Below are 25551 nucleotides of genomic sequence, written 5' to 3'. Positions count from 1 at the left end.
CAGTTTGAGCCTAACTGTACCTGTTCTCTAGGTTTATCATACCTTTCGTACATATGCTATGAGAGTTAGAAAAGATTTTTTTTTTTTTTTTTGGACATTAAATATTTTCTGAGAGAAAGAAAAAACTTCTTACATTGCTTTTTCTTTCTTTATTCCTATTTCCCTTCAAGTTAATTTTTGCAAACTAATAATTTTCTCTCTATTTTTCTCTATTGGTTTCTTAGCAAATTCCTGTCCTAAATTTGGTATCTATGTCTATTTGGTATAGTTTGCTAATCGCATAAAAATCCAATATACAAACACCAAGAAAAAAAAAAAACTGAGCAATCCAATTCCCATGACCACTTAGCTGCTGGCTGCGTGTCCTCTGGGCAACTTGCAATACCCTTCTCCAATTCCAAATGATGATTTGCTCCCCGACCTCAACAATATTGTGTAAAGTTACATTTATGTTTGCGTACTCGAATTTGTGTTTTTTTTGCTTTATTATTTCGTTATATTATTTTACTTAATTTTTTTTTTTTTGTACGGTCAACGCGACTTTTCGAAAAGATTTTCTTTACATTTACGCGACTGTAAAAACTGTATCGAATGTTGGCAAAAATCCGTACCGACAAACAAAAATTGGATCACGTTTATGATCTTACCACTGGCTGGAAAACAGGAACAAGAGACGGTTTTCAGCTGAAAAACCTGTATATATAGGCTTGCTTTGACCGGAAGCGGATACCTTCTTCCCTTTCTATCAATTTTCTTTCTTGCATTCTACTAATTTTTGACACTTTGTAAATTTCAGTAATGTGATATTGAAAATCAATGATTGATACTATTCACAACGAAGTTATCTGTATTTAAGTTAGTGAATTAATTTATTTGCAATAGGGAATGGACATACATTAAATTAGTGCATTGGTTTATTTAAAATAAAGAATGGAATTTTGGAAGAAAAAAAAAAAATGATAGCTTTGCCGGTATGGAACCCAGTACACTATATATAGTATATATCCCAAACAACCGATCGTTCAGATAGAAAGATTTTTGGCCATTTCTCCCTTAGTTTCCAATATAAAAACGTGAAACTTGGGGATATATATTCTAATATATCATAGACTATTTCCTGTAAAAATCATTTCGATCGGAGCTATATATAATATAAATCCCATACAACCGGTCGTTCAGATAAGGGGTCTTTTGCCATTTTTTATTTTATATTTATCTTAGAAATCGTTTAGGTATGTACATCTATATATTTCTTATCTTATACATCCGATTATTTGGAGATTACGAACGAAATAAGATTATTGTTCAGCCCCATTCATGAAAGGTGTGAAGTCCCGTCCCGTCCTTACTTGTTTTTTATTATTTTCTTTAAATGAACGTACAAGAAAAAAATTTTAATTAAAATATGTGACGGTGATGAAGGAGTTTCTACCGTAATGACAACCGTGTCGTAATATTTAACGGCTAATTAAACTTCCTTAACCCTAACGCCTTAGTCGTAAACATATCCATATCCATCTTAAATGTGATCGATTAATGGTACCCTAACCTAAAAATCGTGAAAATTTCATAAAAGTGAAGAAAACGCAAACAATTACAAACATATTCCACAAAAAATAAGTCTCTTAGTCATAACGTATCCAAAACAATGAATAAAATCTACAAAAAGTTATTAACTTCACCAACTCAAATATTTTTAGGTTATGGATATGGCGAGAAACCAAAAACCAATTGGTTGGCTATGGTATGGTTATGGCGTGAGCGTTATGGTATGGCACCATTAATCGATTACATTGATTTCCATAAGATAGGTTCCATCAGCTGTTTTATCTGGTTATCATTTTATGGTTATAAGTCACCATTAATTGGCCCTTAATGCCTTGCCGCTATATTACGTTACTGTGGACTTCACAGTCTTCTTAGTTTCCACATAAAACATGTAGTACAGTGTTTTCCCACTATTAAAAACCCCTATCTGTATGTAGGGAATATAAAATTGGGATGTTTTCTGCTTCTGTAAAATTTTAAATTTGTCATTAATAGCTTTTGGGCATTTAACTAACGATATATATATAATACTAGCCTTTACCCGCGGCCCCGTCCGCAAGGAGAAAATGAAATATATTGGCTATTCACGTAAGCCTGCTTATCAAGTTATCTGTTTACAACTTTGTTTCTGTGTAATGCATTTTATATTTGTAATTGAGTAAAAAAAGAAATAAATGAGCTGATAACCTGATAGGATCCCCAAATGATCCCGAAATTATCCATAAAGAGCCACGCAATGACCCCGAAGCTATCGCGGACGCATCCCTAAAACCATACAGAAATGCCTCCACAGGGTCTTCAAAAGTTCCCGGAATAGACCCAAAAAAACCCGAAATGACAACGACACGATTCTAGACTTATCCAGAGAACCACACAGAAATGATCTCTGAAGGGTACCAAAATGATCCCGAAATAGTCCCGAAAAAGTTGCGAAATGACCCTGACGGGCTCCCGGACGGATCTCAAAAACCATCCAAAATATATCCAGGAAGGGTTCCTATATTATCCCGACATAGTCCAGAAAAAGTTCTGAAATGACCCCGAGGGGATCCACGACGAATCGCGAAAACCATACAGAAATGAATCCGGAAGGGTCCCAAAATGATCAAGAAATAGTCCGGAAATGACCCAGATGGGATCCCGCACGGATCCAGAAATGATTCCGGAAGCGTCCCAAACCTATCCCGAAAAAGTAACAAAATAATCTCGAAATTACTCCTACGGCATCCCGGACAGATCCAGAAATGACCTCGGAAGGGTGCCCAAATTACCCTAATGGATCTGGCAAACCATCAAGAATTGATGCCGGAAGGGTCCTCCAAATGATCCCGAAATAATATAGAAAAAGGCATGAAATGACTCCTAAAGGGTCTCCAAATGATACCGAAATAGTCCCGAGAAAGTCCTGAAATTACCCTGATGGCTTCCCGTACAGATCCTGAAAACCATGCTTAAATGATCCCGAAAAAGTCCCGAAATGAACCTGACGGGATCCCGTACGGATCCCGAAAATAATCCAGAAATGATGCCGGTAGGTATCCCAAATGATCCCGAAATAGTCCCGAAATGACCCCGACGGTGTCCAGGACGGATCCCGAAAACCAAACAGAAATGATGCCGGTAGGTACCCCAAATGATCCAGAAATGATGCCGGAAAGGTCCCCAATTGACCCCTTAATAGTCCCGAAATGACGCTGACGGAATCCCGGACGGATCCCGAAAACCATCCAAAAATTATGCCGAAAGGGTCCCCAAATGATCACGTATTAGTCGCGAAATTACCATGACGGGATCCTGGACGGATACCCAAAACCATCTAGAAATGATGCCGGCCCACCCCTCTTTCCATGTCGGAAAAAATTTTCGCTAGTAGACTATTGTCTGTGTCCGAAATTTCATCAAAATCCGTGTAGCCATTCTGGCGTGATTCAGTCGCAAAGACGAAAAAAATATAATAATTAAATTATAACTGTTCCTAGGGGGCGGGAACTACGCCCCTTTTGAAAAATATGTAGCTAGTAGATCCTTCTAGACTATTGGCTATATGTTTGCAAAATTTCATCGAAATCGGCAAGCCATTCTTGCGTGATTGAGTCACAAAGACAAACGTCTGGACAAACATCCAAACATCCAAACATCTAAACATCCAAATATCTAAACATCCAAACATCCAAACTTTGCCATTTATAATATATATTAGAATAGCCTTTACCCGCGGCCCCGTCCGCAAGGAGAAAATAAAATATATGGACTATTCACGTTAGCCTGCTTATCAAGTTACCGGTTAAAAAAAATTTTCTGTCTAATGCATTTTATTTTTGTAATTGAGTAAAAAAAAGAACTAAATGAGCTGATAACCTGATAGGATCCCCAAATGATCCCGAAATTATACAGAAAAATTCACGAAATGACCCCGACGCTATCGCGGACAGATTCCGAAAACCATCTAGAAATGCCACGGAAAGGGTCTCCAAAAGTTTCCGGAATAGTCCCAAAAACCCGAAATGACAACGACACGATTCTAGACTTATCCAGAGAACCACAAAGAAATGATGCCTGAAGGGTACCAAAATGATCCCGAAATAGTCCCGAAAAAGCTGCGAAATGACCCTGACGGGCTCCCGGACGGTTCTCAAAAACCATTCAGAAAATATCCAGGAAGGGTCCCTAAATTATCCCGCCTAAGTCTAGAAAAAGTTCCGAAATGCCACGAGGGGATCCAAGACGGATCGCGGAAACCATACAGAAATGATTCCGGAAGGGTTCCAAAATGATCCCGTATTACTCCCGAAAATGTCCCGAAATGACCCCAACGGGATCCCGGACGGATCCCGAAAATTATCCAGAAATGATGCCGGAAAGGACCTCAAATGATTCCCTAATAGTCCCGAAATGACCCTGACGGGATCTTGAACGGATTCCTAAATGACCCTGGCGGCATCCCGGACAGATCTCGAAATCCATCCAGAAATGATCTTGGAAAGGCCCCAAAATAATCCCGAAATAGTCTCGGAAAAGTCCAGAAATTACCCCGACGGGATCCCGTACGGATCCCAAAAACTATCCAGAAATTATGCCGGAAAGGTCCTCAAATGATCCCCTAATAGTCCCGAAATGACCGAAAACCATCCAGAAATTATGCCGGAAGGGAACCCAAATGATCCTGAAAACCATACAGAAATGATGCCGGAAAATACCATCCAGAAATTATGCCGGAAAGGTCCTCAAATGATCCCCTAATTGTCTCGAAATGGCACTGAGGGGATCCCGAAAACCTTCCAGAAATGAAGCCGAAAGGGTCCCCAAATGTTCCGTATTAGTCGCGAAGAAGTCCCGTAATGACCCGGACGGAAAATAGTCCCCAAATGACCCCGATGGGATTCCGGACGGAGCCCGAAAACCATCCAGAAATGATGCCGAAAGGGTCCTCAAATGATCCCGTATCAGTCGAGAAAAAGTTTAGAAATGACCCCGACGGAATTCCGGACGGATCCCGAAAACCATCGAGAAATTATGCCGAAAGGGTCCCCAAATGATCCGATACCAGTCGATAAAAAGTCTCGAAATAACCCCGACGGGATCCCGGACGGATCCTGAAAACCCGAAACAGTCGCGATATGACCCTGACAGGATCACTTACGGATCCAGAAAACCATCTAGAAATGATGCTGAAAGGCTCCCCTAATTATCACGTATTAGTCCCGAGAAAGTGCCGAAAAGACCCCGACGGGATTCCTCACGGATCCCGAAAACCATCAAGAAATTATGCCGAAAGGGACCCAAAATGATCCCGAAAGTCACGAAACGACCACGACGGGATCCCGAACACTATACAGAAATGATGCCGGAAAGATCCCCAAATGATCCCCTAATAGTCCCGAAATGGCCCTGATGAGATCCCGGACGGATCCCGAAAACCATCCAGAAATAATGCCGAAGGAGTCCCCAAATGATCCCGTATTAGTCGAGAAAAAGTCCCAAAATGACCCCGTCGGGATCCCGGATGGATCCCGAAAACTATCCAGAAATGAAGCCGAAAGGGTCCCCAAATGTTCCCGTATTAGTCGCGAAGTAGTCCCGTAATGACCCGGACGGAAAATAGTCCCGAATTGACCCCTACGGGATCACGGATGGATCCCGAAAACCATCTAGAAATGATGGCGGAAGGTACTCCAAATGATCCCGAAATAGTCCCGAAATTACCAAGACGGGTCCCGGACGGATCCCGAAAACCATCTAGCAATGTTGCCGGAAGGTACCCCAAATGATCCCGTATTAGTCGAGAAAAAGTCCCGAAATAACCCCGACGGGACCCCGGACGGATCCCGAAAACCATATAGAAATTATCCCGTAAGACACCCCAAATGATCCCGAAATAGTACCGAAATGGCCCCGACGGGATGCCGGGCGGACCCCGAAAAACATCGAGAAATGATGCCGACAGGGTCCCCAAATGATCCCATATTAGTCGAGTAAGAGTCCCCAAATGACCCCGATGGGATTCCGGACGGAACCCGAAAACCATCCAGAAATGATGCCGAAAGGGTCCCCAAATGATCCCGTATCAGTCGAGAAAAAGTTTAGAAATGACCCCGACGGAATTCCGGACGGATCCCGAAAACCATGAGAAATGATGCCCGAAGGCACCCCAAATGATCCCGAAATGGCCCTGATGGGATCCCGGACGGATCCCGAAAACCATCCAGAAATAATGTCGAAAGGGTTCCCAAATGATCCAGTATTAGTCGAGAAAAAGTCCTGAATTGACCCCGTCGGGATCCCGAAAACTATCCAGAAATGATGCCGGAAAGGTCCTCAAATGATCCCCTAATTGTCCCGAAATGGCCCTGAGGGGATCCCGAAAACCTTCCAGAAATGAAGCCGGGTCCCCAAATGTTCCCGTATTAGTCGCGAAGAAGTCCCGTAATGACCCGGACAGAAAATAGTCCCCAATTGACCCCTACGGGATCACGGATGGATCCCGAAAACCATCTAGAAATGATGCCGGAAGGTACTCCAAATGATCCCGAAATAGTCCCGAAATTACCATGACGGGATCCCGAACGGATCCCGGAAACCATCCAGAAATGATGCCGGAAGGGTCCCCAAATGATCGCGAAATAGTCCCGAAATGATCCCGAAATAGGCCCGAAAAAGTCCCGAAATGACCCCGGCGGGATCGCGGACGGATCCCGAAAACCATCCAGAAATGATCCCGGAAGGGTCTCGATATGACCCTAACGGGAATACAAATAGGGTGAAGATAATTATAAAACCATGTTAATAAGGCAGCAGGCGCGTTGGAGCGAATGAAGAGTTACAAAGAAACATACAGGTAAAGCTAATAAAAGCGTGCTAATAAAAACAATTGAAGGAGGGCGGATGGCGGGAGGAGGAGAGTACCACTGAACGTTTTTCCAAAATTGTTTAGCTCTCGATCTGTATGAGCCAGATACCAAAAATTATTGATTTAGGGGAAAATTTACATTGAGTTATAACAATTTGTAGATTTTGCCCGAGAGGGGGAAAGGAGGGGGGGGGGGGGTGTATTACTGCTCATTTTGTAAGCCCTCGACTTATTTGACCCATTGACCAAATGATGCCGGAAGGGACATCAAATGGTCCAGAAAAAGTCCCGAATTGGCCCCGATGGGATCCCAGACGGATCCCGATAACCAACCAGAAATGATGCCGGTAGGTACCCCAAATAATCCCGAAATAGTCCCGAAATGACCCTGTCGGGATCACGGACGGATCCCGAAAGAATCCTGAAAAGACCCCGACGGGATCCCAGACGAATACCGAAAACCATCAAGAAATGACGCTGGTGGATACCCCAAAATGATCCAAAAATAGTCCCGAAATGACCCTGAAGGGATCCACGAGGAATCCCGCAAACTATCCAGAAATGATGCCCTAAAGGTTCCCAAATGATCCCCAAATAATAGTCCTGAAATGACCCTAACGATATCCCGGACGGATCCCGAAAACCATCCATAAATGATGCCGGAAGACACCCCAAATGATCCCGCAAAAGTCCCAAAATTACCCCGACAGGATCCCGGACGGATCCCGAAAACCATCCAAAAATGATGCCGGAAAGGTCCTCAAAAGATCACCCAATAGTCTCGAAATGACGCCGACGGGATCCCGGACGGATCCCCTAAACCATCCAGAAATGATGCCGAAAGGTTCCCCAAATGATCCTGTATTAGTCGAGAAAAAGTTCCGAAATGACCCCGACGGGATACCGGACGGATCCCGAAAACCATCGAGAAATGATGCCGGAGTGTACCCCAAATGATGCCGAAATAGTCCCGAAATGACATCGACGGGATCCCGAAAATCATCCAGAAATGATGCCGGAAGAGACCCCATATGATCCCGCAAAAGTCCCAAAATGACCCCGACAGGATCCCGGACTGATCCCATCCAGAGATGATGCCGGAAGGGACCCCAAATGGTCCCGAAATGACCCCGACGAGATCCCGAAAACCATCTAGAAATGATGCCGGAAGGTACCCCAAATGATGCCGTAATAGTCACGAAATTACATCGACGGGATCCCGGACGGATCCCGAAAACCATCCAGAAATGATGCCGGAAGATACCCCTAATGATCCCGAAATAGCCCCGAAATGGCCCCGACGGGATCCCGGACGGATCCCTAACACCATCCAGGAATGATTACGGAAGGGACCCAAAATGACCCCGAAAGTCCCGTAGTGATCCCGGAAACCGTAAAGAATTTATCTCTCAAAGGTACGCAAATTATCCCGAAAATACCCCGACAGGATGCCGGACGGATCCCGAAACCCATCCACAAATGATGCCGGAAGGGTCCCCAAATAATCGCGAAATAGTTCCGAAATTATCCCAGAATAGTCCCGAAAATGTTCCAAAATAACCCCGACGGGATCCCGGACGGATCCCGAAAACTATAAAGAAATTATGCCGGAAGGGTCCCAAAATGATCCCGAAATAGTCCCGAATAAGTCCCGAAATGAACCCGGCGGGATCCCGGACGGATCCCGAAAACCATCCAGAAATGATCCCGGAAGGGTCTCGATATGACCCTAACGGGTTTACAAATAAGGTGAAGCTAATTATAGAACCATGTTTATAAGACAGCAGGCACGTTGGAGCGAATGTGGAGTTATATAGAAACATACAGGTAAAGCTAATAAAAGCGTGCTAATAAAAACAATTGGAGGAGGGCGGATTGCGTGAGGAGAAGGAGAGGACCACTGATCGTTTTTCCAAAATTGTTTAGATCTCGATCTGTATGTACCAGATACCAAAAACTATTGATTTAGGAGAAAATGTATATTGAGTTATAACAATTTATAGATTTTACACCAGAGGGGCGGAGAAGGGGGAGAGGGGGGGCGGAGGGTGTCACAGCTCATTTTGTATGCCCTCGACTTATTTGACCCATTGAGTCTGTAATATTGGTGAAGGCCCGTATACGTAAAGTTATAATGTGTAAAAATAATTTAAAAGTAATTGTTCGAAGGGGTCGTGGGAACCCCACCCCCCTTTCCATGTTCGAAAAAAATTTTGGTAGTAGACTATTGTCTGTGTCCCAAATTTCATCAAAATCAGTGTAGCCGTTATGGCGTGATTCAGTCACAAAGACGAAAAAATACAATAATTAAATTATAACTGTTCCTAGGGGGCGGGGCCTCCCCCCTTTTCAAAAAAATATAGCTAGTAGATCCTTCTAGACTATTGGCTATATGCGTGCCAAATTTCATCCAAATCGGTCCAGCCGTTCTTGCGTGATTGAGTCACAAAGACAAACGTCTGGACAAACATCCAAACATCTAAACATCCAAACATCCAAACTTTGCCATTTATAATATATACTAGCCTTTACCCGCGGCCCCGTCCGCAAGGAGAAAATGAAATATGTGGGCTATTCACGTTAGCCTACTTATAAAGTTATCTGTTTAAAATTTTTTTTCTGTCTAATGCATTTTATTTTTGTAATTGAGTAAAAAAAAGAACTTTATGAGCTGATAACCTGATAGGATCCCAAAATGATAACGAAATTATCCAGAAAAAGCCACGAAAAGACCCCGACGCTATCGCGGACGGATCCCGAAAACCATCCAGAAACGCCCCGGAAGTGTTTCCAAAAGTTCCCGAAGTAGTCCCAAAAAAACCCGAAATGACAACGACACGATTCTAGACTTATCCAGATAACCACACAGAAATGATGCCTGAAGGGTACCAAATTGATCCCGAAATAGTCCCGAAAAAGTTCCGAAATTACCCTGACGGGCTCCCGGACGGATCTCAGAAACCATCCAGAAAATATCCAGGAAGGGTCCCTAAATTATCCCGACTAACTCCAGAAAAAGTTCCGAAATGGCTCCGAGGGGATCCACGATGGATCGCGAAAACCATACAGAAATGATTCCGGAAGGATTCCAAAATGATCCCGAAATAGTCCGGAATTGACCCAGATGGGATCCCGCACAGATCCAGAAATGATCCCGGAAGGGTGCAAAAACTATCCCGGAAAAGTAACAAAAAATCCCGAAATGGCTCCTACGGCATCCCGGACGGATCCAGAAATGATCTCGGAAGGGTCCCCAAATGATCCCAAAATGGTCCCGAAATGACCCTGATGGATCCGGCAAACCATCAAGAAATTATGCCGAAAGGGTCCCAAAATGATCCCGAAATAATACAGAAAAAGTCACGAAACGACCCCTAGAGGATCCCCAAATGATCCCGTATTAGCCCCGAAAAGGTCCCGAAATAACCCCGACGGGATCCCGGACAAATCCCGAAAACCATCCAGAAATGATGCCGGAAGGAATCCCAAATGATTCCGTAAAAGTCCCGCATTGATTCCGACGGGATCCCGAACGGATACCGAAAATCATCCAGAAGTGACGCCGGAAAGGTCCTCAAATGATCACCTAATAGTCCCGAAATGACCCTTAAGGGGTCATGGACGGATCCCATAAACAATCCAGAAATGATCCCGATATATTCCCGAAGAAGTCCCGAAATGACCCTGACGGGATCTCGAACGCACCCCTAAATGACCCTGACGGGATCCCGGACAGATCCCGAAATCCATCCAATGATCCCGAAAAAGTCCCGCAATGATTCCGAGGGGATCCTGATCGGATACCGATAACCATCCAGAAGTGATGCCGGAAAGGTCCTCAAATGATCACCTAATACCAAAATGACCCTGACGGCATCCCGTACTGATCCCAAAATCCATCCAGAAATGATCTTGGGAAGGTCCCAAAATTATCCCGAAATAGTCTCGGAAAAGTTCAGAAATTACGATGACGGGTTCCCGGACGAATCCTGAAAGCCATCTCTAAATAAATACAAATAAATAAAATACAAATAAATAAATAAATAAATGATCCCGAAAAAGTCCCGAAATGACCCTGACTGGACCCCGAAAGGATCCCGAAAACTATCCAGAAATGATGCCGGAAATGTCCTCAAATGATCACCTAATAGTTCCGAAAAGACCCTGACGGGATCCCGAACGGATCCCGACAACTATCTAGAAATGATGCCGAAAGGGCCCGCAAATGATCCCGTATTAGTCGAGAAAAAGTCCCGAAATGAACCCGACGGGATGCCGGACGAATCCCAAAAACCAGCCAGAAATGATGCCGGAAGGGACACCAAATGATCCCGAAAAAGGCCCGCAATAATTCCGACGGGATCCTGAGCGGATACCGAAAACCATCCAGAAGTGATGCCGAAAAGGTCCTCAAATGATCACCTAATAGTCCCAAAATGACCCTGACGGCATCCCGGACAGATCCCGAAATCCATCCAGAAATGATCTTGGGAGGGTCCCAAAATTATCCCGAAATAGTCTGGGAAAAGTCCAGAAATTACCCTGACGGATACCGGACGAATCCTGAAAACCAATCTTAAATGATGCCGAAAAAGTCCCGAAATGACCCTGATGGGACCCGGAAAGGATCCCGAAAACTAACCACAAATGATGCCGGAAAGGTCCTCAAATGATCTCCCAATAGTTCCGAAAAGACCCTGACGGGATCCCGAACAGATCCCGACAACTATCCAGAAATGATACCGAAAGGGCCCGCAAATGATCCCGTATTAGTCGAGAAAAAGTCCCGAAATGACCCCGACGGGATGCCGGACGAATCCTAAAAACCATCCAGAAATGATTTTGGAAGGGACCCCAATGATCCCGAAAAAGTCCCGCAATTATTCCGACGGGAATCTGAACGGATACCGAAAACCATCCAGAAGTGATGCCGGAACGGTCCTCAAATGCTCACCTAATAGTCCCAAAATGACCCTGAGGGCATCCCGGACAAATCCCGAAATCCATCCAGAAATGATCTTGGGAAGGTCCCAAAATGATCCCGAAATAGTCTCGGAAAAGTCCAGAAATTACCGTGACGGGTTCCCGGACGAATCCTGAAAGCCATCCTTAAATGATCCCGAAAAAGCCCCGAAATGACCCTGACGGGATCCCGAACGGATCCCGACAACTATCTAGAAATGATGCCGAAAGGGCCCGCAAATGATCCCGTATTAGTCGAGAAAAAGTTCCGAAATGACCCCGACGGGATCCCGGACGAATCCCAAAAACCATCCAGAAATGATGCCGGTAGGTATCCCAAATGAACCCGAAATAATCCCGAAATGACCTCGTCGGCATCCCGGACGGATACCGAAAATTATCCAGAAATGATGCCGGAAAGGTCCACAAATGATCCCCTAATAGTCCCGAAATTACCCTGATGGGATCCCGGACGGATCCCGAAAACCATCCAGAAATGATGCCGGAAGAGCCCCCAAATGATCCCGAAAAAGTCCCCAAATGACCCCGACGACATGCCGGACGGATCCCGAAAACCATCCAGAAATGATGCCGGAAGAGCCCCCAAATGATCCCGAAAAAGTCCCCAAATGACCCCGACGAGATCCCGCACGGATCCCGAAAACCATCCAGAAATGATGCCGGAAGAGCCCCAAATGATCCCGAAAAAGTCCCCAAATGACCCCGACATACTCCAGAAAAGGTTCCGAAATGGCTCCGAGGGAGAAATGATTCCGGAAGGATCCCAAAATGATCCCGAAATAGTCCGGAAATTACCCAGATGGGATCCCGCACAGATCCAGAAATGATCCCGGAAGGGTCCAAAAACTATCCCGGAAAAGTAACAAAAAATCCCGAAATGGCTCCTACGGCATCCCGGACGGATCCAGAAATGATCTCAGAAGGGTCCCCAAATGACCCTGATGGATCCGGCAAACCATCAAAAAATTATGCCGGAAGGGTCCCCAAATGATCCCGAAATAAAACAGAAAAAGTCACGAAACGACCCCTAGAGGATCCCCAAATGATCCCGTATTAGCCCCAAAAAAGTCACAAAATGACCCTGACAGGATCCCGAAAGGATTCCGAAAACAATACAGAAATGATGCCGGAAAGGTCCTCAAATGATCCCCTAATAGTCCCGAAATGACCGTGACGGGATCCCGACAACTATCCAGAAATGATGCCGAAAGGGTCCGCAAATGATCCCGTATTAGTCGAAAAAAAGTCCCGAAAGGACCACGACGGGATCCCGGACGAATCCCAAAAACCATCCAGAAATGATGCCGGTAGGTATCCCAAATGATCGCGAAATAGTCCCGAAATGACCTCGTCGGCATCCCGGACGGATCCCGAAAATTATCCAGAAATGATGCCGGAAAGGTTCCCAAATGATCCCCTAATAGTCCCGAAATTACCCTAATGGGATCCCGGACGGATCCCAAAAACCATCCAGAAATGATGCCGAAAGGGTTCCCAAATGATCCCGTATTAGTCGCGAAAAAGTCCCGAAATGACCCCGACGGGATCCCGGACGGATCCCGAAAACCATCCAGAAATGATGCCGAAAGGGTTCCCAAATGATCCCGTATTAGTCGCGAAAAAGTCCCGAAATGACCCCGACGGGATCCCGGACGGATCCCGAAAACCATCCAGAAATGATGCCGGATGAGCCCCAAAATGATCCCGAAAAAGTCCCCAAATGACCCCGACGAGATCCCGGACGGATCCCGAAAACCATCCAGAAATGATGCCGGAAGAGCCCCCAAATAATCCCGAAAAAGTCCCCAAATGACCCCGACGATATCCCGGACGGATCACGAAAACCATCCAGAAATTATGCCGGAAGAGCCCTCAAATGATCCCGAAAAAGTCCCCATATGACCCCGACGAGATCCCGCACGGATCCCGAAAACCATCCAGAAATGATGCCGGAAGGGTCCCCAAATGATCGCGAAATAGTCCCAAAATGATTCCGGAATAGTCCCGAAAATGTTTCAAAATAACCCCGACGGGATCCCGGACGGATCCCGTAAACTATACAGAAATGATCCTGGAAGGGTCCCAAAATGATCCCGAAATAGTCCCGAAAAAGTCCCGAAATTACCCCGGCGTAATCCCGGACCGATCGCGAAAACCATCCAGAAATGATCCCGGAAGGGTCTCGATATGACCCTTACGGGATTACAAATAAGGTGAAGCTAATTATAAAACCATGTTAATAAGGCAGCAGGCGCATTGGAGCGAATAAAAAGTTAGATAGAAACATACAGGTAAAGCTAATAAAAGCTGCTAATAAAAACAATTGATGGAGGGCGGATGGCGGGAGTAGAGGAGAGGACCACCGATCGTTCCTCCAAAATTGCCTAGATCTCGTTCTGTATGTACCAGATACCAAAAACTATTGATTTAGGAGAAAATTTAGATTGAGTTATAACAATTTATGGATTTTACACCAGAGGGGGAGATAAAGGGGGCGGGCGGAGGGTGTCACTGCTTACTTTGTAAGCCCTCGACTTATTTGACCCCTTGAGTCTGTGATATTGGTGAAGGCCAGTATACGTAAAGTTATAATGTGTAAAAATTATGAAAAATAATTTCTCGAAGGGTCGTGGGACCCCCACCCCTCTTTCCATGGTCGAAAAAAATTTCTCTAGTAGACTACTGTCTGTGTCCCAAATTTCATCAAAATCCGTGTAGCCATTCTGGCGTGATTCAGTCGCAAAGACGAAAAAATATAATAATTAAATTATAACTGTTCCTAGGGGGCGGGGACCACGCCCCTTTTGAAAAATATATAGCTAGTAGATCCTTCTAGACTATTGGCTATATGTGTGCAAAATTTCATCCAAATCGGTCCAGCCGTTCTTGCGTTATTGAGTCACAAAGACAAACATCCAAACATCTAAACATCCAAACATCCAAACTTTCCCATTTATAATATTTATTAGATATATTAGATTAGATATTAGATAAGCATAATAAAACTACGTACGAACTATGATTTATTCAAATACAATTATGGCGGTATACTCTTTTTGAAAATTTCAGAGCCTTTCCTACAAAAGATCATAAATGCTCCTGCTTGGAGGAGCTGTAATATCAATATCGCGTATATTTTAAATGTATGTAATTATGCAAAACAAAGCTATGAGATTTATATTGAAAGTGAGGTACGACACTTCCATAAAGAGTATGCTTGATGCACTAAACTGGTTGAGTGTGAAACAGTTGATATTTTACCATAGTATGAAATTTGTATTTTATATCAAGCATGGTAAATTACCAGCCTACCTAAGAGAAAAACTTGTTTATGTGAATGAAACCCATTCTTACATAATCAGGGAAAATAAAAATTTTAGATTACCTCTTCTCAAAACAGAAATGGACAAGCAAAATATATTTTACAAAGGCCTGAAATGTTTTAATGAACTACCTAATCATGTTAAAAATTGTGAAAACTTAAACACCTTCAAAAAAAGTTTATTAGAATATTGCAAAACCATTCCAATAAGATAAAATATTTTGTATCTGTATTTCATGTTACTGATCCTTGAGCGTACATGGCAATCCAAATAGACACAGAGGAACCTTATGTATCAGGGCAAAAACATATATCGCTCGCAATCAAATTGGGAAAGAATTCCTGAAAATATCGCCCCAGACAAACAGTTCATGTGAATCACGTATACTCCTACAACAATGATATATTATAATTAATTAAAAAGCTGGTACAGGGAGGATTGGAAACACGTCCTTTCCAACCGTCCGATAAGAGTGGCTCATTCTGCTGAGCAGCTGGCTTTTGGGTTGACCGGAATCAAATTCATTCCGACAGCACGCATAATAAAAGTGTAATCATACGTCTTGGAGTAGGGCAGGATTGTGAACACGTATTTCCAACCTCCCAATGAGATGACTCCAAAACTCGCCCGTTGGGACCACCAGTTCCCGTGCTGATCGGAATCTCATGCATTCCGACACCCCAAACGCTAGAAATACTATTATAATTAAAATGTATTTATAATTTGTAATAATCTAAGTTTTAGGCTTAAAACGCCGTAATAATAAATAATAATAATAATAATAATCGAATTACTTTAATACGTTCATTTTAATGCTAAATGAGATATATACAGATACAATATAACATTTAAACCTAAATCTGAATGCAAACATTAAAATTAAAAAAAAAAAAAAAACACATACAGCCGCGTATATTTGGTTTACTTTGATGGAATAATTTCTTAATAAATAAATATATATTTAAAATATTATGCACATAAAATACTTAAATTAACGCTGACATTTAAGATTTTTCTTACGTTTTCTTCTTCCGAATTTTATAAAATATCTTATATATAAACGGTAGCCTACACATAATCGCAGGCTATTTTTATTCCATAGCATAACTACTTATCGACAATCCTTAAGAGCTAATTAATTTTAATTTTATCAATTATAAGCTGTTACAGCAACATAAATTAAATAATTAAATATACTTATTTATATTTATATATATTTATCGTATACGAAGTAGTTCTTCAATGATTGGATGAGCTTTCAGTGAAGTAAGGATGTTGCATTGCCTGTTCCGCGCTAATGCGTTGATTTGGCCTGCAAACCAATAACTTTTGTAGCAAGTCGCGACCCTTAGAATTTAGACGGGGCACAATTTGGCTCCATGACGTGATAGGCGGAAAGGCTGAAAAATAATGGTAATTTGTATATACATAGATGAAACACGTGAAGACAATAATAGGTTAGACTAGGTTAGGTTGCACTGGCCAGTCCGTGAGGACCTCACATAGACTGAATTATCCCATAGTGTTACCACAAATTTGTTTAAAGACCAAACTGAAAAACCCTATCTAAAACCAGGACGTATGTTATAACATAACTCCGTCCTCTTGGCAAATACTAGAAGCTTTCTAAGACCTATGCCATACATATGCTGCTAGACCTTAGGTTCACTTGGACAACATGAAGGTCCCTTGTGATACCACATGCAATAAAATAACGGTAACATAGATATAGCTACTCAGAGAATCGTTGGGTATCAACGATAAAGCTCCGAATGATACCGATCTCAACTTTGGATAAATCCTCGGGAGATCCAAGTGAGTCGCGACCGAAGTACTTTCGCCTAGTTCTGGCAAAAGCTGGGCAATGAAGCATAAAGTGATTTGGTGATTCATCCTCCATACAGCTGCAGCAGGATGGAGCTTCCAGTATATTGAGACGTATCGCATGGATACCCATGGGCAGTGCCCTGTCAGAATCCCAATGACCATTGATAGGTGAGCCTTAGTGAACCCAATTATTTCAGCAGACCTGCCATCCACTTTCGGCCAGAAAGATCTTGCTACCCTGCAAGACATGGTGTCCGCCCAACGTTTGCTGAGCTGACTCGAGGCCCAGCTATGGAGGAGCAATCCACAGGTGGCCAGCGTAATCCCGAAATCCCTACAGCCATCTTCATCCGGTTCAGATGTACCGATGCCGGCTAAGAGATCCGCTTGACAGTTATCCGGGATATCACTATGGCCCAGATAATCTTAATTTTAAAATAATTCGATGCAATCGCAAGCGAAGTCAGACACTCCCAGACCACCCTCGATCGCACTGTAGTTGAGCTCAAGGCCTTGATAGCGGCTTGGCTATCAGAGTAGATGTTAAATTCCCTAACCATAGTAGCACCGGATAGAATTTCATCCACCACATCCTTAATCGCAGCAACTTCTGCTTGGAATACACTGCAGTGATCAGCCAACTTAAACTTGCGGCTTACATTTAGCTCTTGAGCATGTAAAAATACAACTGCGGTGGCTCACAACATAAAAAAAGTTTTCAAATTATCGGTAAACAGTGACCAATAATAATTGTATATTAAGGCGACGTACCAGTTGAACAGGCGGAGCTTCATCATAAGAGCAATTCACATAAAGACCGGCGAGGTACTTTAACTGAACTAAGTTCAAATACTAATATACGACTTCTTAAAGCGATTATTGATGTTAATAAGGATTAACTCTAAGTAGACATTTATAAAACCACTTAACTAAGAATATTGGGTATAAACAAAATAATCAATAATTTCTGTTTTATATTTGTAAATGTACTTACATGGAAGCGCTACATAGTCAGCCAAATGAGTTACACCTGGCCAAGATTCTTCGTTTGGAGTACCAAGTACACGGAAGATTTTCATAAGTTGATCTAAAACATCTGAGCCAGGGAAGAGTGGACGCCCAGCATCGGCAAGTTCAGCGAATATGCAACCAGCTGACCACATATCAATACTAGTTGTATATAATTTTGCACCGAAAAGGACATCTGGCGGTCTATACCACAATGTGACCACTTCAGCGGAGTAACACTTTACTGGAATGCCAAAAGCACGAGCAAGTCCTATGACGCAAAATATAATTGAGCAATCGATTTCTAGGGTAGATTTTGTTTTACTTTATTTACCAAAATCAGCTAACTTAAGCTCTCCATTTTTGTTTATCAATAAATTTTGTGGTTTCAAGTCCCTATGGAGTACATTGTGACTGTGACAGAAGGCAAGTCCGCGTAATAGTTGTAACATGAAGCTGCGACATACGGCCATATCGATTTCTCCATTCAAACTATCAAAGTATTTTTTCAGGTCCTGATCGCAATGTTCAAAAACAAGCGTAAGTTTTTTGTCCGAATGCAATACATCATAGAGCCGCACAATGTTTTTATGCTTGAGTTCCTGTAAATATAACAAATTATAAGCAATTGCAAATTTCATAAGGTTGAAATAATACTGTATGAATTAACGATCCTCGCACGCACCTTCAAGAGGCATATTTCTCTAAGTGCTGAACTGGGTACTCCCTCATCGTCTTCGTCTAAGCGCACCCGTTTTAATGCCACAATTTCCATTGTCTCACGATTACGTCCCTTAAATACAGTACCATAAGTACCCTCGCCAATTTTCTCCAATTTTTCATATTTTTGCATTTTAACCAAACAACAATCACAAAAAGAACGTCTACAAAGCAATTTACAAATTCCGGTGTTGTCAAAAATTTGCAAAAGTTTTAGAACTACACGGCAGTGCTGTAGAGCAAAGAAAATTTTTTGTACTAGATGCTGATAAGAGGCCAATGTTGGAAAACGAATAGATATATGTAAACGGTAGTTAGAGGTGGTCATAGTACATAGTGGTTTCCCACATATCTAATATATGAAAGACCAATTAATGGCGACTTATAACCATAAAACCATAACCAGATAAAACAGCTGATCGAACCTACCTTATGGAAATCAATGTAATCGATTAATGGTGCCATACCATAACGCTAACGCCATAACCATTCCATAGCCAACCAATTGGTTTTGGTTTCTCGCCATATCCATAACCTAAAAATATTTGAGTTGGTGAATTTAATAACTTTTTGCAGATTGTATGCATTGTTTTGGATACGTTATGACTAAGAGACTTATTTTTTGTGGAACGGTTGTAATTTTTTGCGTTTTTTTTCATTTTTCTGAAAATTTCACGATTTTTAGGTTAAGGCACCATTAATCGATCACTTTGGAGATGGTTATGGATATGGGTATGGTTACGACTATGGCGTTAGGGTTAAGGGAGTTTAATTAGCTCTTTATGTGTACTAAAACATTGTAGTGTTTGAAAACTGTGCGCATTTTTTAATATTTGCTTTTATACATTCGCAGTACTGTCATTCAAATGTCAATTGTGAAATATCTGTTGTGACTAAGGATTTTCTGTGAAGAGAAGAAATCCAATCAAATGTACAATGATTTTTATGTTTTTCGCGAGAAAACATATATAAATAGTTACTTTAAATATTTATGTTACGTTTAACAAATTTGAAAATGTATTAACTTAACGAAAAAGTAAGAAAATAAAGTGCAAATGTGAACTATCAGCAACTGCAGCGGCATGAGATGCTGTTGATCGCGCTGTTTTTCCATAGCAGTCTTGCTCAAGTCGGAGACGATGTCTTGTTGGCTCAATCAGCTCAATGAGCACATACAATCGATGAGATTGTCAACAACACAATTGTCATTATCGTTGCCGCTGTTCTCCAAAGTTAATGTTCTGCATTTATGTATATGTGTTCATATATTACTCCTTTTTGGAGTATCGCGGCATATACGTTTGATTATGATAGCCTTTGTTGCTACAGATAACTCTCAATTAACCAAAGCATAGCAAATGCAAAGTGCCCAAACATATAACAAAAAAAAAAAAAAAAAAAATACAACAAATGTTCAAGCATTAGTCAACGTTGATAAAAACAGCGAAATTCACCAGAAAATAAATAATTGTTTGCTTGTAAAGTTTTGATTGCTCATCTTATAGTAATTCTATGAATTTTTTTTTTTTTTCGCAGGTCATCAGTTAATTATCAATTTGATATCAAAAGGCACCCTAGGAAGCAACTATAAAAACGCTGGGTACACATTGACAAAATACAAACGTTTTTCCTCTCAACATTGTGCACTTGTTTTGTGTAAAACGTTAGCATTTCAAAATGGTGCCGCCAAAGGATAATGTAGATCTGGAATGCTTTTTGGTGACAAAGCACTCTTGGAAGGGAAAATATAAGCGTATATTAGCTATTGGCACGGTTGGAATATCCACATATAATCCAGATAAGTTTGATTTAACAAATCGTTGGACATATTCAGATATTGTTTCGGCGGCACCCAATAAAACTTCAAATGTAAGTTTAAAACTAATATTTTCATACAAATTTGTATAATGAAAAATTGATTTATTTGTTACAGATACCCAATGAGTTTTTGTTATCAATAAAAAAGGAGAAACGCGTCGATTCTATGCGCTTTTCATCCGAATATCGCAATGACATACTTTGTTCGATATTAAAATATTATAAAGAGTTTGCTGATAAGCCTAAAAATTCACAAGTAAGATGTTATTAGTGAATTGGTTGTGTAGTACTTAACTTGTGCACGCCCATTTGTTTTATTTATTACGCATTTATGTATGTTTATGTTCATATGTATGCACGTTATTATACTCAGCTGTACTATTCTAGTACCAAGAACGTTTTAAAATAATTTCCTTTGATCGATGTTGTTGGTCCTTTGCCGGTTATTGATCCAGTACGTAGCGGAAAGTAGCACCAATAAGGTACTAGTCCAATCATTCCGGGAACGGCTTGATATTACCACGTTAAATAAAAAAGGTCATCAACATTCTTGTTTCTTGCGGAACTTGGGGTGGCCAGAACCACACCTGCTTAATAAACATTATTCGCCACGAGAATGTGAGGTTGACAATTGGATTTGAGAAGCTATAAATTACGCTGGCAACTTACGGAGGGGGTTGCGCTACAAAACTCCTCGGAATTCAAGGAGATAGATATGGATTTCGAGAAACCACAAACCTAACGGCACGAAATCGGAACATAACAAATACCACTATTAAAATATAAATTTATTATTTTTCACGACAGGTATACCTAACATAAGAGGCGACTAAAATACCAAATTGATTCAAGGGGTTGTGAGCGCAACCCTTTCAAGGGTTGCCAAGGTATTTTTCAGCGTATCCAGCCCAATTGTCAACCTCACCTACCCGTGACGACTGTTACAGGATCTCTTGAAGATTGCTTTATTCATCATTTCGGGAAAACTCTAGAATCATTTCGAGACTATTTCGGACAGTTTTGGCTTCGTTTCGCAGAAATGTTCCGAAACTCATCTCGAAGTGATCAAGTAACGGTCCTAAAAGGGGCTTCGAAATGTTCGGAAATAATTTGGAAGCTGCCCCGAAATTATACCTAAATAATGCCCAATAATCTTCCGAAAATGGTTCGGAAATAGTATATACATATGTACCTAATTGTGTGTAAAAGAAATAACAACAAAAATTAAATACTTAAAGGCAAATTGCAATGCGCGCAGCGGTGCATTCACATGGCTGAAGGGATAGAGGCATCTATCTGCCTTTACAGCATTATCCCTAAAAGCTAACTGATTAGGAAATGAAATTCAGATACATGTAACCAGGCCCGACGAGAGGGGCGCTTGCCAAGGCAGTCGGTTTTATGTACCGGAGCGACTCGGGATTTTTCCCGACCAAGGACTGTCATTTCAGTGTGACCCCATTTAATTTGTTTCGTCCCTCCCACAAATTGTCATCCTCCCAGCAGCTCCTTGCAGCAGGGCTGCTACATATTCTCTTACTCCGGGAAGGTATCGAACCCAATCCGGGTCCGTCTCCTGACCCCGGTCCTGAGAAATGGTTTTGCTGCATTTGCCAGAAAAGAATCTTTTTAGGACGGTCATACTCTGTTCAGTGAGTCTCGTGCAAGGGATGGTTGCATTGGACAGGTTGTTCTGGGCTTGATCCCAAAACCCGACGTCCACGTAACTTTTATAAATCTTTTGTGGCTCCTTGCTGCTCACGCCCAAGGGCGTCCCGTAGTCTACGCCTAAGCGCCCCCACTACCTTCCAGCAGCCTCGCTGCTCAGCAAGCCACAACAAGCACCCGCTGCTGCTCGCGCCCCACGGCGCCAACAACTCAAACAGCTGATACCACTCATAACTACTACCTTCGTAGTAGAGCTGGTAGCAATGCTGAGCATCAGCCCCTGCCCCCGTCTTCTTCCCCCCCCCATCTTTTCTGGCAGCAATCGTGCAGGTCAGGGAAACAGACTTTTAGTCCCTACCTCCGTTTGCACCGTCTGCCAGCACAGAATATATAGGTTTGCGACATCCGCTCAATGCAGCTCCTGCCTTGGGTGGTGCCACTTTCCTAGATGTTCTGGTCTCCGCGACGGCAACCCCTCGACGGGTTTCATCGCGCCATGTTGCCAGGTCGCAAACCCAAATCATCCGAGTACCCCAATGCTTGCTCAAGGGCGCCCAGTCCCAAGACCACAACAGCAATTGCGTCCTGGCCTTCCACAACCTAGGCGTAGTCACCCGTCACTTACCCCTAGAGTGGCGGCGTCACCCCTCATGCACTTCAGAATTCTGCAGTTAAACTGTAATGGACTAACTGGGAAGATTACGGAGATAGTCGATTTCATGAAGCGGCACAACATCGACATTGCTGCGCTTCAAGACTCTGCATTTGCATTGCATTGCAGACCTGCTCTGGGTATAATGTCCACAGGAAAGACCGCGAGAGCGGAAATGGAGGCGGCCTCGCGTTTATTATACACCACTCTGTGCAATATTATATATTTGATCCTGGCATCGACCGCAGGGACAATGTCTTAGAACGTCAAGGCCTATCTGTCCGGTCAGGCGATGCAAATCTAGAAATCATCAACATCTACATCCCTCCTGTCACCTGTTGCCCCAGTGGATACCGCCCTAATATCGAGGCCTTACTCACTGGCAACAATAGCATTATCTTAGGCGATTTCAATGCCCATCACGACCTATGGCATTCAAACTTGCGGGCGGACAGTAGGGGTGAGATGTTGGCGGTTCAAATAGAAGAAAAGGCGTTCTGCACAATAAACGGAGACGCCCCCACACGTATGGTAGGAAGCTGTCATAGCTCGCCAGATATCTCAATCGTGAGCGCAGAACTCGTAAACTGCATCAACTGGCAGCCGATGGTAACATTGGCATCCGACCACCTGCCCATACTTATTTCGTTCGAGCGTATCGCCGACTTCATCGTCACCGAAAAACGCACTTTCATAAACTTCAAAAAAGGAAAGTGGGAAGAATATAAATCTGCAACAGACAGCAGCTTTGCTGCCCTCCCTATCCCGACTGATGCCCGCCAAGGGAGCGTGCCTTCCGTAAGGTCATTGAATCCGCCTCGGCACATTTCATTCCCGCCGGGAGAATTCCCGAAATCCGGCCCCACTTCCCGGCGGAGGCCGCGAGCTTAGCGAGGGAACGCGACCTTATAGGACAGCTTGATCAAGGCGACCCCCAAATAAGGGATATAAACCAACGCATCAGATTGCTTGTGGACGAACACAAGCGGGCGAAATGGGAAGAGCACCTAAGAGGTTGTAACCTCTCTACCGGTGTAGGTAAACTTTGGTCCATGTTGTTGTTGTTGTTGTAGCAATGCTCGCCCCACCTAATAGGCGCGACCGATCACAAATTGTCATCAATATCCTCTAACGGGAGTCCAAGGAAACTTGCCGTTTCAACAGGGGTGGACCATAAGGAAAGGAGTGTTAGAGGCGTTGGTTGCACATTACAATTAAAGAGATGGTTGGTGTCATGTGGGGACACATTGCAAGCAGGGCATACATTTTGTATGTCGGGGTTGATTCTGGATAGGTAAGAGTTTAACCTGTTACAGTATCCAGAACGAAGTTGAGCAAGAGTGACACGCGTTTCCCTGGGGAGTATGCGTTCCTCTTCTGCGAGTTCTGGATATTTTTGTTCAAGTACTGGATTCACCGGGCAATTCCCGACATAAAGGTCCGACGCCTGTCTATGGAGTTCACCAAGGACCTGCTTGTGTTTTCCCGCTTCATACGGCTGGGTTCTCAGGTGCCGTATTTCCTCAAAATGCTTACGGAGATGACTCCTTAGGCCCCTAGGCGGTGCTGGTTCGTCAATCAGATGTCTGTTGGGATGCCCAGGTTTCTGGGTATTCAACAGAAACTGTTTGGTCAGCATCTCATTTCTCTCCCTGATGGGGAGTATTCTCGCCTCATTATGCAGATGGTGTTCTGGGGACATAAGAAGACAGCCCGTGGCGATTCTGAGAGCAGTATTTTGGCAGGCCTGTAGTTTCTTCCAGTGGGTGGATTTTAGGCTTGGCGACCATATGGGTGACGCGTAGCACGTAATCGGCTGGCTAATTGCTTTGTATGTGGTCAAGAGCGTTTCTTTATCTTTTCCCCAGGTACTGCCAGCAAGGGATTTGAGGATTTTATTACGGCTCTGAATTCTTGGAACAATTGCGGTTGCGTGCGCACCAAAATGTAGATCCTGATCAAACGTCACACCCAAGATTTTGGGGTGTAGGACAGTCGGTAGCGTAGTACCATCGACGTGGATGTTCAATATGGTCGACATTTGGGGCGTCCATGTTGTAAATAAGGTCGCGGAAGATTTAGTCGGTGACAGTGCCAGGTTTTGCGAGGCGAAAAAATTGGAGAGATCAGGGAGATAGCCGTTTATTTTATTGCATAGCTCATCGATCTTTGGGCCTGGGCCTGTGGCCATTATTGTGCAGTCATCGGCGTAGGAAACGATTGTGACTCCTTCCGGTGGTGAAGGTAGCTTAGATATGTAGAAATTAAACAAAAGCGGGGATAGGACACCACCCTGTGGCACCCCTTGTTTAATTCTCCTTTGTTTTGATGTTTCGTTTCTGAATTGCACCGATGCCTGCCGACCACCCAGATAATTTGCGGTCCACCTTTTAAGACATGGGGGAAGGGTGGACCCTTCCAGGTCTTGCAGTAACGAGCCATGGTTGACCGTATCAAAAGCTTTTGATAGGTCTAACGCTACGAGTACTGTTCTATGGTGGGGATATTGATTCAAACCGCAATTTATCTGGGTGCTAATGACATTTAGCGCGGAGGTAGTGCTATGGAGTTTTCTGAAGCCATGCTGATGAGGGGCTAGCTGCAAATGTGCTTGGAAATAAGGGAGCAAAATGGCTTCAAGCGTCTTTGCCACTGGC

At 43.1% G+C, this 25551-nt stretch overlaps 2 protein-coding genes across 3 annotated transcripts in view; one reads left to right on the top strand and one right to left on the bottom strand.

Moving 5' to 3' along the window:
* Nucleotides 1-14823: 14823 nt before the first annotated feature.
* On the bottom strand, nt 14824-18985 carry Cdk5 (Cyclin-dependent kinase 5). Its single transcript, XM_067778208.1, has 4 exons — nt 18722-18985; nt 18371-18638; nt 18023-18307; nt 14824-16601 (listed from the first exon to the last, which is right to left on the bottom strand). Exons 1-4 carry the CDS (start codon nt 18887-18889, stop codon nt 16441-16443), a joined length of 882 nt encoding a protein of 293 aa, XP_067634309.1. The 5' UTR covers nt 18890-18985; the 3' UTR covers nt 14824-16440.
* A 651-nt stretch (nt 18986-19636) lies between these two features.
* The window catches only part of Rme-8 (receptor mediated endocytosis 8), a 73706-nt gene continuing 67791 nt past the window's right edge, over nt 19637-25551 (top strand). For both annotated transcript variants that reach the window (XM_067776238.1, XM_067776237.1), the window contains exons 1-3: nt 19637-19792; nt 20293-20625; nt 20690-20830. In XM_067776238.1, the coding sequence (XP_067632339.1) occupies nt 20434-20625; nt 20690-20830 (333 nt within the window). In that variant the 5' untranslated portion in view covers nt 19637-19792; nt 20293-20433. The remainder of the gene's footprint in view (nt 19793-20292; nt 20626-20689; nt 20831-25551) is intronic.

The sequence above is a fragment of the Eurosta solidaginis genome, chromosome 3, assembly GCF_040869045.1.
Source record: "Eurosta solidaginis isolate ZX-2024a chromosome 3, ASM4086904v1, whole genome shotgun sequence".
Taxonomy (NCBI): Eukaryota; Metazoa; Arthropoda; class Insecta; order Diptera; family Tephritidae; genus Eurosta; species Eurosta solidaginis.
Note: the sequence above shows the minus strand (reverse complement) of the source record. Positions and strands in the feature narration are given on the sequence as shown.

Excerpts from the sequence above, each read along its gene's own strand:
- Cdk5 (XM_067778208.1), bottom strand. The coding sequence starts at position 18,889 with ATGCAAAAATATGAAAAATTGGAGAAAATTGGCGAGGGTACTTATGGT. Across the intron at positions 18,639-18,721 it reads GAGAAATATGCCTCTTGAAG|GAACTCAAGCATAAAAACAT; the intron begins GTGCGTGCGAGG and ends TTATATTTACAG. Across the intron at positions 16,602-18,022 it reads TGACTATGTAGCGCTTCCAT|CCTTTCCGCCTATCACGTCA; the intron begins GTAAGTACATTT and ends ATTATTTTTCAG.